Source organism: Coregonus clupeaformis, chromosome 40, assembly GCF_020615455.1.
Source record: "Coregonus clupeaformis isolate EN_2021a chromosome 40, ASM2061545v1, whole genome shotgun sequence".
NCBI classification, from domain to species: domain Eukaryota; kingdom Metazoa; phylum Chordata; class Actinopteri; order Salmoniformes; family Salmonidae; genus Coregonus; species Coregonus clupeaformis.
Window position 1 is genome coordinate 12,872,177 of NC_059231.1, and position 15,000 is coordinate 12,887,176.

A 15,000-nucleotide genomic window follows, 5' to 3' on the forward strand; every position below is an offset into this window, starting at 1 on the left:
CCATTCTGTATCAGGTGTGTGTGTGTGTGTGTGTGTGTGTGTGTGTGTGTGTCCCATTCTGTATCAGGTGTGTGTGTGTGTGTGTCCCATTCTGTATCAGGTGTGTGTGTGTGTGTGTCCCATTCTGTATCAGGTGTGAGTGTGTGTGTGTGACCCATTCTGTATCAGGTGTGTGTGTGTGTGTGTGTGTGTGTGTGTGTGTGTCCCATTCTGTATCAGGTGTGTGTGTGTGTGTGTCCCATTCTGTATCAGGTGTGTGTGTGTGTGTGTCCCATTCTGTATCAGGTGTGAGTGTGTGTGTGTCCCATTCTGTATCAGGTGTGAGTGTGTGTGTGTGACCCATTCTGTATCAGGTGTGTGTGTGTGTGTGTGTGTGTGTGTGTGTGTCCCATTCTGTATCAGGTGTGTGTGTGTGTGTGTCCCATTCTGTATCAGGTGTGTGTGTGTGTGTGTGTGTGTGTGTGTGTGTGTGTCCCATTCTGTATCAGGTGTGTGTGTGTGTGTGTGTCCCATTCTGTATCAGGTGTGTGTGTGTGTGTGTGTGTGTGTGTGTGTCCCATTCTGTATCAGGTGTGTGTGTGTGTGTGTGTGTCCCATTCTGTATCAGGTGTGTGTGTGTGTGTGTGTGTGTGTGTGTGTGTGTGTGTGTGTCCCATTCTGTATCAGGTGTGTGTGTGTGTGTGTCCCATTCTGTATCAGGTGTGTGTGTGTGTGTGTGTCCCATTCTGTATCAGGTGTGTGTGTGTGTGTGTCCCATTCTGTATCAGGTGTGTGTGTGTCCCATTCTGTATCAGGTGTGTGTGTCCCATTCTGTATCAGGTGTGTGTGTGTGTCCCATTCTGTATCAGGTGTGTGTGTGTGTGTCCCCCATTCTGTATCAGGTGTGTGTGTGTGTGTGTGTGTCCCATTCTGTATCAGGTGTGTGTGTGTGTCCCATTCTGTATCAGGTGTGAGTGTGTGTGTGTGTCCCATTCTGTATCAGGTGTGTGTGTCCCATTCTGTATCAGGTGTGTGTGTGTGTGTGTCCCATTCTGTATCAGGTGTGTGTGTGTGTGTCCCCCATTCTGTATCAGGTGTGTGTGTGTGTGTGTGTGTCCCATTCTGTATCAGGTGTGTGTGTGTGTGTCCCATTCTGTATCAGGTGTGTGTGTGTGTGTCCCCCATTCTGTATCAGGTGTGTGTGTGTGTGTGTGTGTCCCATTCTGTATCAGGTGTGTGTGTGTGTCCCATTCTGTATCAGGTGTGTGTGTGTGTGTGTCCCATTCTGTATCAGGTGTGTGTGTGTGTGTGTGTGGCCCATTCTGTATCAGGTGTGTGTGTGTGTGTTTGTGGCCCATTCTGTATCAGGTGTGTGTGTGTGTGTGTCCCATTCTGTATCAGGTGTGTGTGTGTCCCATTCTGTATCAGGTGTGTGTGTGTCCCATTCTGTATCAGGCGTGTGTGTGTGTGTGTGTGTCCCATTCTGTATCAGGTGTGTGTGTGTGTCCCATTCTGTATCAGGTGTGTGTGTGTGTGTGTCCCATTCTGTATCAGGTGTGTGTGTCCCATTCTGTATCAGGTGTGTGTGTGTGTCCCATTCTGTATCAGGTGTGTGTGTGTCCCATTCTGTATCAGGTGTGTGTGTGTGTGTGTGGCCCATTCTGTATCAGATGTGTGTGTGTGTGTGTCCCATTCTGTATCAGGTGTGTGTGTCCCATTCTGTATCAGGTGTGTGTGTGTGTCCCATTCTGTATCAGGTGTGTGTGTGTGTCCCATTCTGTATCAGATGTGTGTTTGTGTGTGTGTCCCATTCTGTATCAGGTGTGTGTGTCCCATTCTGTATCAGGTGTGTGTGTGTGTGTGCCCATTCTGTATCAGGTGTGTGTGTGTGTCCTTAGTCCATGTCCGTATTCTGTAGCAGGAGCTCAAACCCTGGTGTCTATATGCAACAGCAGGGATGCCAGAGTCATGGAGAAGAGGCATGTGGTGTGTTGCTTACTTAAAGCCCCATCCGGTCCCCCCCAGCACTATGGCAGCCACCAGGATGGCTCCGGCGATGGAACCTATTATAAGATTGGTGGCGCTAGGACCTGCGAAGGGTTACGGGGGGGAGAAAGACATGAGCGCCTCACGTATGGTATATTTTTGCATGCTTATCAGGACCTTCTACTATATGTTACCGTGGTAGTAGCGATTGTGAATCTTATGTGATGTAGCACTTTGCTAGTAAAGTCAAAGGTCAAGTCTAAATTTCAGGGGCCCTATTGCGTACAGGTGGAGGTACTGTAAGAGGTTATAGAAAGACTGAGACCACTACGTCTGGTATCTATCTCTATCTCTGGGGTATATCTCTATCTCTAAGGTGTATCTCTATCTCTGGGGTCTATCTCTAAGGTGTATCTCTATCTCTGAGGTCTATATCTATCTCTGGGGTCTATCTCTAAGGTGTATCTCTATCTCTGGGGTATATCTCTATCTCTGGGGTCTATCTCTAAGGTGTATCTCTATCTCTGGGGTATATCTCTATCTCTGGGGTATATCTCTAAGGGTTATCTCTATCTCTGAGGTCTATCTCTATCTCTGGGGTCTATCTCTAAGGTGTATCTCTATCTCTGGGGTATATCTCTATCTCTGGGGTATATCTCTAAGGGTTATCTCTATCTCTGAGGTATATCTCTATCTCTGGGGTCTATCTCTAAGGTGTATATCTATCTCTGAGGTATATCTCTATCTCTGGGGTCTATCTCTAAGGTGTATCTCTATCTCTGAGGTCTATCTCTATCTCTGGGGTCTATCTCTAAGGTGTATCTCTATCTCTGGGGTATATCTCTATCTCTGGGGTATATCTCTAAGGGTTATCTCTATCTCTGAGGTCTATCTCTATCTCTGGGGTCTATCTCTAAGGTGTATCTCTATCTCTTGGGTATATCTCTAAGGGTTATCTCTATCTCTGAGGTCTATCTCTATCTCTGGGGTCTATCTCTAAGGTGTATCTCTATCTCTGGGGTATATCTCTATCTCTGGGGTATATCTCTAAGGGTTATCTCTATCTCTGGGCTCTATCTCTATCTCTGGGGTCTATCTCTATCTCTGGGGTCTATCTCTATCTCTGAGGTCTATCTCTATCTCTGGGGTCTATCTCTATCTCTGGGGTATATCTCTAAGGGTTATCTCTATCTCTGGGGTCTATCTCTATCTCTGGGGTCTATCTCTATCTCTGAGGTCTATCTCTATCTCTGGGGTCTATCTCTATCTCTGGGGTCTATCTCTATCTCTGAGGTCTATCTCTATCTCTGGGGTCTATCTCTATCTCTGGGGTCTATCTCTATCTCTGAGGTCTATCTCTATCTCTGAGGTCTATCTCTATCTCTGGGGTATATTACATTTACATTTACGTCATTTAGCAGACGCTCTTATCCAGAGCGACTTACAAGTTGGTGCATTCACCCTATAGCCAGTGGGATAACCACTTTACAAATTTTTTCTTTTTTTTAGGGGGGGGTAGAAGGATTACTTTATCCTATCCCAGGTATTCCTTAAAGAGGTGGGGTTTCAAATGTCTAAGGTGTATCTCTATCTCTGGGGTATATCTCTATCTCTGGGGTATATCACTAAGGGTTATCTCTATCTCTGGGGTCTATCTCTATCTCTGAGGTCTATCTCTCTCTGGGGTCTATCTCTATCTCGATCTCTGAGGTCTATCTCTATCTCTGAGGTCTATCTCTATCTCTGAGGTCTATCTCTATCTCTGGGGTCTATCTCTATCTCTGGGGTATATCTCTATCTCTGGGGTCTATCTCTATCTCTGAGGTCTATCTCTATCTCTGGGGTCTATCTCCATCTCTGGGGTCTATCTCTATCTCTGGGGTCTATCTCTATCTCTGGGAACTATCTCTATCTCTGAGGTCTATCTCTATCTCTGGGGTCTATCTCTATCTCTGATGTCTATCTCTATCTCTGATGTCTATCTCTATATCTGGGGTCTATCTCTATCTCTGGGGTCTATCTCTATCTCTGGGAACTATCTCTATCTCTGAGGTCTATCTCTATCTCTGGGGTCTATCTCTATCTCTGAGGTCCATCTCTATCTCCATGTCTGGTATCTATCTCTATCTCTGGGGTTTATCTCTATCTCTGGTATCTTTCTCTAACTCTGATGTCTATCTCTGGGGTCTATCTCTATCTCTGAGGTCTATCTCTATCTCTGGGGTCTATCTCTATCTCTGGGGTCTATCTCTATCTCTGAGGTCTATCTCTATCTCTGGGGTATATCTCTAAGGTGTATCTCTATCTCTGGGGTATATCTCTAAGGGTTATCTCTATCTCTGGGGTCTATCTCTATCTCTGAGGTCTATCTCTATCTCTGGGGTATATCTAAGGTATATCTCTATCTCTGGGGTCTATCTCTATCTCTGAGGTCTATCTCTATCTCTGAAGTCTATCTCTATCTCTGAGGTCTATCTCTATCTCTGAGGTCTATCTCTATCTCTAAGGTTAATCTCTATCTCTGGGGTCTATCTCTATCTCTGAGGTCTATCTCTATCTCTGAGGTCTATCTCTATCTCTGGGGTATATCTCTATCTCTGAGGTCTATCTCTATCTCTGGGGTATATCTCTAAGGTTTATCTCTATCTCTGGGGTCTATCTCTATCTCTGGGGTCTATCTCTATCTCTGAGGTCTATCTCTATCTCTGAAGTATATCACTATCTCTGAGGTGTATCTCTATCTCTGAGGTTCATCTCTATCTATGGGGTCTATCTCTATCTCTGAGGTATATCTCTATCTCTGAGGTCTATCTCTATCTCTGGGGTCTATCTCTATCTCTGAAGTCTTTCTCTATCTCTGGGGTATATCTCTAAGGTTTATCTCTATCTCTGGGGTCTATCTCTATCTCTGGGGTCTATCTCTATCTCTGAGGTCTTTCTCTATCTCCATGTCTGGTATCTATCTCTATCTCTGAGGTCTATCTCTATCTCTGAGGTCTATCTCTATCTCTGAGGTCTATCTCTATCTCTGGGGTATATCTCTAAGGTTTATCTCTATCTCTGGGGTCTATCTCTATCTCTGGGGTCTATCTCTATCTCTGAGGTCTATCTCTATCTCTGAGGTCTATCTCTATCTCTGGGGTATATCTCTAAGGTCTACCTCTATCTCTGGCGTCTATCTCTATCTTTATCTATGGGGTCTATCTCTATCTCTGATATCTATCTTTATCTCTGAGGTCTATCTCTATCTCTGAGGTCTATCTCTATCTCTGGGGTCTATCTCTATCCCTGATATCTATCTCTATCTCTGGTGTCTATCTCTATCTCTGAGGTCTATCTCTGAAGTCTATCTCTATCTCTGAGGTGTATCTCTATCTCTGAGGTCTATCTCTATCTCTGAGGTCTATCTCTATCTCTGAGGTCTATCTCTATCTCTGAGGTTCATCTCTATCTATGGGGTCTATCTCTATCTCTGATGTATATCTCTATCTCTGAGGTCTATCTCTATCTCTGGGGTCTATCTCTATCTCTGAGGTCTATCTCTATCTCTGGGGTCTATCTCTATCTCTGGGGTATATCTCTATCTCTGGGGTCTATCTCTATCTCTGAGGTCTATCTCTATCTCTGGGGTCTATCTCCATCTCTGGGGTCTATCTCTATCTCTGGGGTCTATCTCTATCTCTGGGAACTATCTCTATCTCTGAGGTCTATCTCTATCTCTGGGGTCTATCTCTATCTCTGATGTCTATCTCTATCTCTGATGTCTATCTCTATATCTGGGGTCTATCTCTATCTCTGGGGTCTATCTCTATCTCTGGGAACTATCTCTATCTCTGAGGTCTATCTCTATCTCTGGGGTCTATCTCTATCTCTGAGGTCCATCTCTATCTCCATGTCTGGTATCTATCTCTATCTCTGGGGTTTATCTCTATCTCTGGTATCTTTCTCTAACTCTGATGTCTATCTCTGGGGTCTATCTCTATCTCTGAGGTCTATCTCTATCTCTGGGGTCTATCTCTATCTCTGAGGTCTATCTCTATCTCTGAGGTCTATCTCTATCTCTGGGGTATATCTCTAAGGTGTATCTCTATCTCTGGGGTATATCTCTAAGGGTTATCTCTATCTCTGGGGTCTATCTCTATCTCTGAGGTCTATCTCTATCTCTGGGGTATATCTAAGGTATATCTCTATCTCTGGGGTCTATCTCTATCTCTGAGGTCTATCTCTATCTCTGAAGTCTATCTCTATCTCTGAGGTCTATCTCTATCTCTGAGGTCTATCTCTATCTCTGAGGTCTATCTCTATCTCTAAGGTTAATCTCTATCTCTGGGGTCTATCTCTATCTCTGAGGTCTATCTCTATCTCTGAGGTCTATCTCTATCTCTGGGGTCTATCTCTATCTCTGAGGTCTATCTCTATCTCTGGGGTATATCTCTAAGGTTTATCTCTATCTCTGGGGTCTATCTCTATCTCTGGGGTCTATCTCTATCTCTGAGGTCTATCTCTATCTCTGAAGTATATCACTATCTCTGAGGTGTATCTCTATCTCTGAGGTTCATCTCTATCTATGGGGTCTATCTCTATCTCTGAGGTATATCTCTATCTCTGAGGTCTATCTCTATCTCTGGGGTCTATCTCTATCTCTGAAGTCTTTCTCTATCTCTGGGGTATATCTCTAAGGTTTATCTCTATCTCTGGGGTCTATCTCTATCTCTGGGGTCTATCTCTATCTCTGAGGTCTTTCTCTATCTCCATGTCTGGTATCTATCTCTATCTCTGAGGTCTATCTCTATCTCTGAGGTCTATCTCTATCTCTGAGGTCTATCTCTATCTCTGGGGTATATCTCTAAGGTTTATCTCTATCTCTGGGGTCTATCTCTATCTCTGGGGTCTATCTCTATCTCTGAGGTCTATCTCTATCTCTGAGGTCTATCTCTATCTCTGGGGTATATCTCTAAGGTCTACCTCTATCTCTGGCGTCTATCTCTATCTTTATCTATGGGGTCTATCTCTATCTCTGATATCTATCTTTATCTCTGAGGTCTATCTCTATCTCTGAGGTCTATCTCTATCTCTGGGGTCTATCTCTATCCCTGATATCTATCTCTATCTCTGGTGTCTATCTCTATCTCTGAGGTCTATCTCTGAAGTCTATCTCTATCTCTGAGGTGTATCTCTATCTCTGAGGTCTATCTCTATCGCTGAGGTCTATCTCTATCTCTGAGGTCTATCTCTATCTCTGAGGTTCATCTCTATCTATGGGGTCTATCTCTATCTCTGATGTATATCTCTATCTCTGAGGTCTATCTCTATCTCTGGGGTCTATCTCTATCTCTGAGGTCTATCTCTATCTCTGGGGTCTATCTCTATCTCTGGGGTATATCTCTATCTCTGGGGTCTATCTCTATCTCTGAGGTCTATCTCTATCTCTGGGGTCTATCTCCATCTCTGGGGTCTATCTCTATCTCTGGGGTCTATCTCTATCTCTGGGAACTATCTCTATCTCTGAGGTCTATCTCTATCTCTGGGGTCTATCTCTATCTCTGATGTCTATCTCTATCTCTGATGTCTATCTCTATATCTGGGGTCTATCTCTATCTCTGGGGTCTATCTCTATCTCTGGGAACTATCTCTATCTCTGAGGTCTATCTCTATCTCTGGGGTCTATCTCTATCTCTGAGGTCCATCTCTATCTCCATGTCTGGTATCTATCTCTATCTCTGGGGTTTATCTCTATCTCTGGTATCTTTCTCTAACTCTGATGTCTATCTCTGGGGTCTATCTCTATCTCTGAGGTCTATCTCTATCTCTGGGGTCTATCTCTATCTCTGGGGTCTATCTCTATCTCTGAGGTCTATCTCTATCTCTGGGGTATATCTCTAAGGTGTATCTCTATCTCTGGGGTATATCTCTAAGGGTTATCTCTATCTCTGGGGTCTATCTCTATCTCTGAGGTCTATCTCTATCTCTGGGGTATATCTAAGGTATATCTCTATCTCTGGGGTCTATCTCTATCTCTGAGGTCTATCTCTATCTCTGAAGTCTATCTCTATCTCTGAGGTCTATCTCTATCTCTGAGGTCTATCTCTATCTCTGAGGTCTATCTCTATCTCTAAGGTTAATCTCTATCTCTGGGGTCTATCTCTATCTCTGAGGTCTATCTCTATCTCTGAGGTCTATCTCTATCTCTGGGGTCTATCTCTATCTCTGAGGTCTATCTCTATCTCTGGGGTATATCTCTAAGGTTTATCTCTATCTCTGGGGTCTATCTCTATCTCTGGGGTCTATCTCTATCTCTGAGGTCTATCTCTATCTCTGAAGTATATCACTATCTCTGAGGTGTATCTCTATCTCTGAGGTTCATCTCTATCTATGGGGTCTATCTCTATCTCTGAGGTATATCTCTATCTCTGAGGTCTATCTCTATCTCTGGGGTCTATCTCTATCTCTGAAGTCTTTCTCTATCTCTGGGGTATATCTCTAAGGTTTATCTCTATCTCTGGGGTCTATCTCTATCTCTGGGGTCTATCTCTATCTCTGAGGTCTTTCTCTATCTCCATGTCTGGTATCTATCTCTATCTCTGAGGTCTATCTCTATCTCTGAGGTCTATCTCTATCTCTGAGGTCTATCTCTATCTCTGGGGTATATCTCTAAGGTTTATCTCTATCTCTGGGGTCTATCTCTATCTCTGGGGTCTATCTCTATCTCTGAGGTCTATCTCTATCTCTGAGGTCTATCTCTATCTCTGGGGTATATCTCTAAGGTCTACCTCTATCTCTGGCGTCTATCTCTATCTTTATCTATGGGGTCTATCTCTATCTCTGATATCTATCTTTATCTCTGAGGTCTATCTCTATCTCTGAGGTCTATCTCTATCTCTGGGGTCTATCTCTATCCCTGATATCTATCTCTATCTCTGGTGTGTCTATCTCTATCTCTGAGGTCTATCTCTGAAGTCTATCTCTATCTCTGAGGTGTATCTCTATCTCTGAGGTCTATCTCTATCTCTGAGGTCTATCTCTATCTCTGAGGTCTATCTCTATCTCTGAGGTTCATCTCTATCTATGGGGTCTATCTCTATCTCTGATGTATATCTCTATCTCTGAGGTCTATCTCTATCTCTGGGGTCTATCTCTATCTCTGAGGTCTATCTCTATCTCTGGGATATATCTCTAAGGTTTATCTCTATCTCTGGGGTCTATCTCTATCTCTGGGGTCTATCTCTATCTCTGAGGTCTATCTCTATCTCTGGGGTATATCTCTAAGGTCTACCTCTATCTCTGGCGTCTATCTCTATCTTTATCTATGGGGTCTATCTCTATCTCTGATATCTATCTTTATCTCTGAGGTCTATCTCTATCTCTGAGGTCTATCTCTATCTCTGGGGTCTATCTCTATCTCTGATATATATCTCTATCTCTGGTGTCCAACTCTATCTCTGATATCTATCTTTATCTCTGAGGTCTATCTCTATCTCTGAGGTCTATCTCTATCTCTGATATATATCTCTATCTCTGAGGTCTATCTCTATCTCTGAGGTCTATCTCTATCTCTGGGGTCTATCTCTATCTCTGGGGTCTATCTATGTGGTCTATCTCTATCTCTGGGGTCTTTCTCTATCTCTGATCTCTATCTCTATCTCTGAGGTCGATCACTATCTCTGAGGTCTATCTCTATATCTGGGGTCTATCTCTGAGGTCTATCTCTATCTCTGGGGTCTATCTCTATCTCTGAGGATTATCTCTATCTCTGAGGTCCATCTCTATCTCCATGTCTGGTATCTATCTCTATCTCTCGGATCTATCTCTATCTCTGGGGTCTATCTCTATCTCTCAGGTCTATCTCTATCTCCATGTCTGGTATCTATCTCTATCTCTGAGGTCTATCTCTATCTCTGAGGTCTATCTCTATCTCTGGGGTATATCTCTAAGGTTTATCTCTATCTCTGGGGTCTATCTCTATCTCTGAGGTCTATCTCTATCTCTTGGGTATATCTCTAAGGTCTACCTCTATCTCTGGCGTCTATCTCTATCTTTATCTATGGGGTCTATCTCTATCTCTGATATCTATCTTTATCTCTGAGGTCTATCTTTATCTCTGAGGTCTATCTCTATCTCTGGGGTCTATCTCTATCTCTGATATATATCTCTATCTCTGGTGTCTATCTCTATCTCTGAGGTCTATCTCTATCTCTGAGGTCTATCTCTATCTCTGAGGTCTATCTCTCTCTCTGAGGTATATCTCTATCTCTGAGGTTCATCTCTATCTATGGGGTCTATCTCTATCTCTGAGGTATATCTCTATCTCTGAGGTCTATCTCTATCTCTGGGGTCTATCTCTATCTCTGAGGTCTATCTCTATCTCTGGGGTATATCTCTAAGGTTTATCTCTATCTCTGGGGTCTATCTCTATCTCTGGGGTCTATCTCTCATCTCTGAGGTCTATCTCTATCTCTGGGGTATATCTCTAAGGTTAACCTCTATCTCTGGCGTCTATCTCTATCTTTATCTATGGGGTCTATCTCTATCTCTGATATCTATCTTTATCTCTGAGGTCTATCTCTATCTCTGAGGTCTATCTCTATCTCTGGGGCTATCTCTATCTCTGATATATATCTCTATCTCTGGTGTCCAACTCTATCTCTGATATCTATCTTTATCTCTGAGGTCTATCTCTATCTCTGATATCTATCTCTATCTCTGAGGTCTATCTCTATCTCTGAGGTCTATCTCTATCTCTGGGGTCTATCTCTATCTCTGGGGTCTATCTATGTGGTCTATCTCTATCTCTGGGGTCTTTCTCTATCTCTGATCTCTATCTCTATCTCTGAGGTCGATCACTATCTCTGAGGTCTATCTCTATATCTGGGGTCTATCTCTGAGGTCTATCTCTATCTCTGGGGTCTATCTCTATCTCTGAGGATTATCTCTATCTCTGAGGTCCATTTCTATCTCCATGTCTGGTATCTATCTCTATCTCTCGGATATATCTCTATCTCTGGGGTCTATCTCTATCTCTCAGGTCTATCTCTATCTCCATGTCTGGTATCTATCTCTATCTCTGAGGTCTATCTCTATCTCTGAGGTCTATCTCTATCTCTGGGGTATATCTCTAAGGTTTATCTCTATCTCTGGGGTCTATCTCTATCTCTGAGGTCTATCTCTATCTCTTGGGTATATCTCTAAGGTCTACCTCTATCTCTGGCGTCTATCTCTATCTTTATCTATGGGGTCTATCTCTATCTCTGATATCTATCTTTATCTCTGAGGTCTATCTCTATCTCTGAGGTCTATCTCTATCTCTGGGGTCTATCTCTATCTCTGATATATATCTCTATCTCTGGTGTCTATCTCTATCTCTGAGGTCTATCTCTATCTCTGAGGTCTATCTCTATCTCTGAGGTCTATCTCTCTCTCTGAGGTATATCTCTATCTCTGAGGTTCATCTCTATCTATGGGGTCTATCTCTATCTCTGAGGTATATCTCTATCTCTGAGGTCTATCTCTATCTCTGGGGTCTATCTCTATCTCTGAGGTCTATCTCTATCTCTGGGGTATATCTCTAAGGTTTATCTCTATCTCTGGGGTCTATCTCTATCTCTGGGGTCTATCTCTATCTCTGAGGTCTATCTCTATCTCTGGGGTATATCTCTAAGGTTAACCTCTATCTCTGGCGTCTATCTCTATCTTTATCTATGGGGTCTATCTCTATCTCTGATATCTATCTTTATCTCTGAGGTCTATCTCTATCTCTGAGGTCTATCTCTATCTCTGGGGCTATCTCTATCTCTGATATATATCTCTATCTCTGGTGTCCAACTCTATCTCTGATATCTATCTTTATCTCTGAGGTCTATCTCTATCTCTGAGGTCTATCTCTATCTCTGATATCTATCTCTATCTCTGAGGTCTCATCTCTATCTCTGGGGTCTATCTCTATCTCTGGGGTCTATCTCTGTGGTCTATCTCTATCTCTGGGGTCTTTCTCTATCTCTGATCTCTATCTCTATCTCTGAGGTCGATCACTATCTCTGAGGTCTATCTCTATATCTGGGGTCTATCTCTGAGGTCTATCTCTATCTCTGGGGTCTATCTCTATCTCTGAGGTCTATCTCTATCTCTGAGGTCCATCTCTATCTCCATGTCTGGTATCTATCTCTATCTCTCGGATCTATCTCTATCTCTGGGGTCTATCTCTATCTCTGAGGTCTATCTCTATCTCCATGTCTGGTATCTATCTCTATCTCTGAGGTCTATCTCTATCTCTGAGGTCTATCTCTATCTCTGGGGTATATCTCTAAGGTTTATCTCTATGTCTGGGGTCTATCTCTATCTCTGAGGTCTATCTCTATCTCTGGGGTATATCTCTAAGGTCTACCTCTATCTCTGGCGTCTATCTCTATCTTTATCTATGGGGTCTATCTCTATCTCTGATATCTATCTTTATCTCTGAGGTCTATCTCTATCTCTGAGGTCTATCTCTATCTCTGGGGTCTATCTCTATCTCTGATATATATCTCTATCTCTGGTGTCTATCTCTATCTCTGAGGTCGATCTCTATCTCTGAGGTCTATCTCTATCTCTGAGGTATATCTCTATCTCTGAGGTATATCTCTATCTCTGAGGTCTATCTCTCTCTCTGAGGTATATCTCTATCTCTGGGGTCTATCTCTATCTCTGGGGTATATCTCTATCTCTGATATCTATCTCTATCTCTAGGGTCTATCTCTGTGGTCTATCTCTATCTCTGGGGTCTTTCTCTATCTCTGATCTCTATCTCTATCTCTGAGGTCAATCACTATCTCTGAGGTCTATCTCTATCTCTGGGGTCTATCTCTGAGGTCTATCTCTATCTCTGGGGTCTATCTCTATCTCTGGGCTCTATCTCTGAGGTCTATCTCTATCTCTGGGGTATATCTCTATCTCTGAGGTCTATCTCTATCTCTGAGGTCCATCTCTATCTCCATGTCTTGTATCTATCTCTATCTCTGGGATCTATCTATATCTATGGGGTCTATCTCTATCTCTGAGGTCTATCTCTATCTCCATGTCTGGTATCTATCTCTATCTCTGAAGTCTATCTCCATCTATGAGGTCTATCTCTACCTCTATCTCTGAGGTCTATCTCTATCTCTGAGGTCTATCTCTATCTCTGAAGTCTATCTCTATCTCTGAGGTCTATCTCTATCTCTGGGGTCTATCTCTATCTCTGAGGTCTATCTCTATCTCTGAGGTCTATCTCTATCTCTGGGGTCTATCTCTATCTCTGAGGTCTATCTCTATCTCTGAAGTCTATTTTGATCTCTGAGGTCTATCTCTATCTCTGGGGACTATCTCTATCTCTGAGGTCTATCTCTATCTCTGAGGTCTATCTCTATCTCTGGGGTCTATCTCTATCTCTGAGGTCTATCTCTATCTCTGAAGTCTATTTCGATCTCTGAGGTCTATCTCTATCTCTGGGGACTATCTCTATCTCTGAGGTCTATCTCTATCTCTGAGGTCTATCTCTATCTCTGGGGTCTATCTCTATCTCTGAGGTCTATCTCTATCTCTGGGGTCTATCTCTATCTCTGAGGTATATCTCTATCTCTGAAGTCTATTTCGATCTCTGAGGTCTATCTCTATCTCTGGGGACTATCTCTATCTCTGAGGTCTATCTCTATCTCTGAGGTCTATCTATATCTATGTTGTATATCTCTATCTCTGAGGTCTATCTCTATCTCTGAGGACTATCTCTATCTCTGGGGTCTATCTCTATCTCTGAGGTATATCTCTATCTCTGAAGTCTATTTCGATCTCTGAGGTCTATCTCTATCTCTGGGGACTATCTCTATCTCTGAGGTCTATCTCTATCTCTGAGGTCTATCTATATCTATGTTGTATATCTCTATCTCTGAGGTCTATCTCTATCTCTGAGGACTATCTCTATCTCTGTGGTCTATCTCTATATCTATGGTCTATCTCTATCTCTATCTCTGGGGTCTCTCCATGCCCCAAAAAGGAGAGGATCAGAGGAGGAGCCACATAAGGAGTAATAATAAGAAGAGAAGGACAATAAGAAGAGGGAGACTAATAATAATAATGGGGGAACAACAGGAAATGGTGGGAAGAGGGGAATCAATCGATCAATCACATGACACTGAAACATCCAATCACACGGGCTCAGGCCCTGTTACGAGACCCTCAGCCACACACAGGCTCAGGCCCTGTCACGAGACCCTCAGCCCACACACGGGATCAGGCCGGGTCACTAGACCCTCAGCCACACACGGGCTCAGGCCCGGTCACAAGACCCTCAGCCACACATGGGCTCTGGCCCTGTCATGAGACCCTCAGCCACACACGTGTTCAGGCCCGGTCACGAGACCCTCAGCCCACAAACGGGCTCAGGCCGGGTCACCAGACCCTCAGCCACACACGGGCTCAGGTTCGGTCACTAGACCCTCAGCTGACACATGGACTCAGGCCGGGTCACGAGACCCTCAGCCACACATGTGTTCAGGCCCGGTCACAAGACCCTCAGCCCACAAACGGGCTCAGGCCGGGTCACCAGACCCTCAGCCACACATGGGCTCATGCCCGGTTACGAGACCCTCAGCCGACACATGGACTAAGGCCGGTTCACGAGACCCTCAGCCACACACGGGCTCAGGCCCTGTCACGAGACACTCAGCCAACACACGAGCTCAGTCCAGATCACGAGACCCTCAGCCACACACGGGCTCAGGCCTGGTAACGACACCCTCAGCCACACACGGGCTCAGGCCTGGTAACGAGACCCTCAGCCACACACAGGCTAAGGCCCGGTCACGACACCCTCAGCCACACACGGGCTCAGGCCGGGTCACTAGACCCTCAGCCACACACAGGCTCAAGTCCGGTCACGAGACCCTCAGCCACACACGAGCTAATGGCCGGGTCACTAGACCCTCAGCCACACACAGGCTCAGGCCCGGTCACGACACCCTCAGCCACACACGGGCTCAGGCCCTGTCACGAGACACTCAGCCAACACACAAGCTAATGGCCGGGTCA

At 44.2% G+C, this 15,000-nt stretch overlaps 1 protein-coding gene across 4 annotated transcripts in view; it reads right to left on the reverse strand.

Moving 5' to 3' along the window:
* The window catches only part of LOC121555022 (disintegrin and metalloproteinase domain-containing protein 23), a 98,060-nt gene that overhangs the window by 8,669 nt on the left and 74,391 nt on the right, over positions 1-15,000 (reverse strand). For 3 of the 4 annotated variants that reach the window (XR_005997826.2, XM_041868785.2, XM_041868786.2), the window contains exon 25: positions 1,979-2,069. The exons of the other annotated variant lie outside the window; for it this stretch is intronic. Coding sequence is in view for 2 of the 3 variants with exons in the window: in XM_041868785.2 (XP_041724719.1) it covers positions 1,979-2,069 (91 nt within the window). In the remaining variant the exon portion in view is untranslated. The remainder of the gene's footprint in view (positions 1-1,978; positions 2,070-15,000) is intronic. 4 annotated transcript variants of the gene reach the window in all.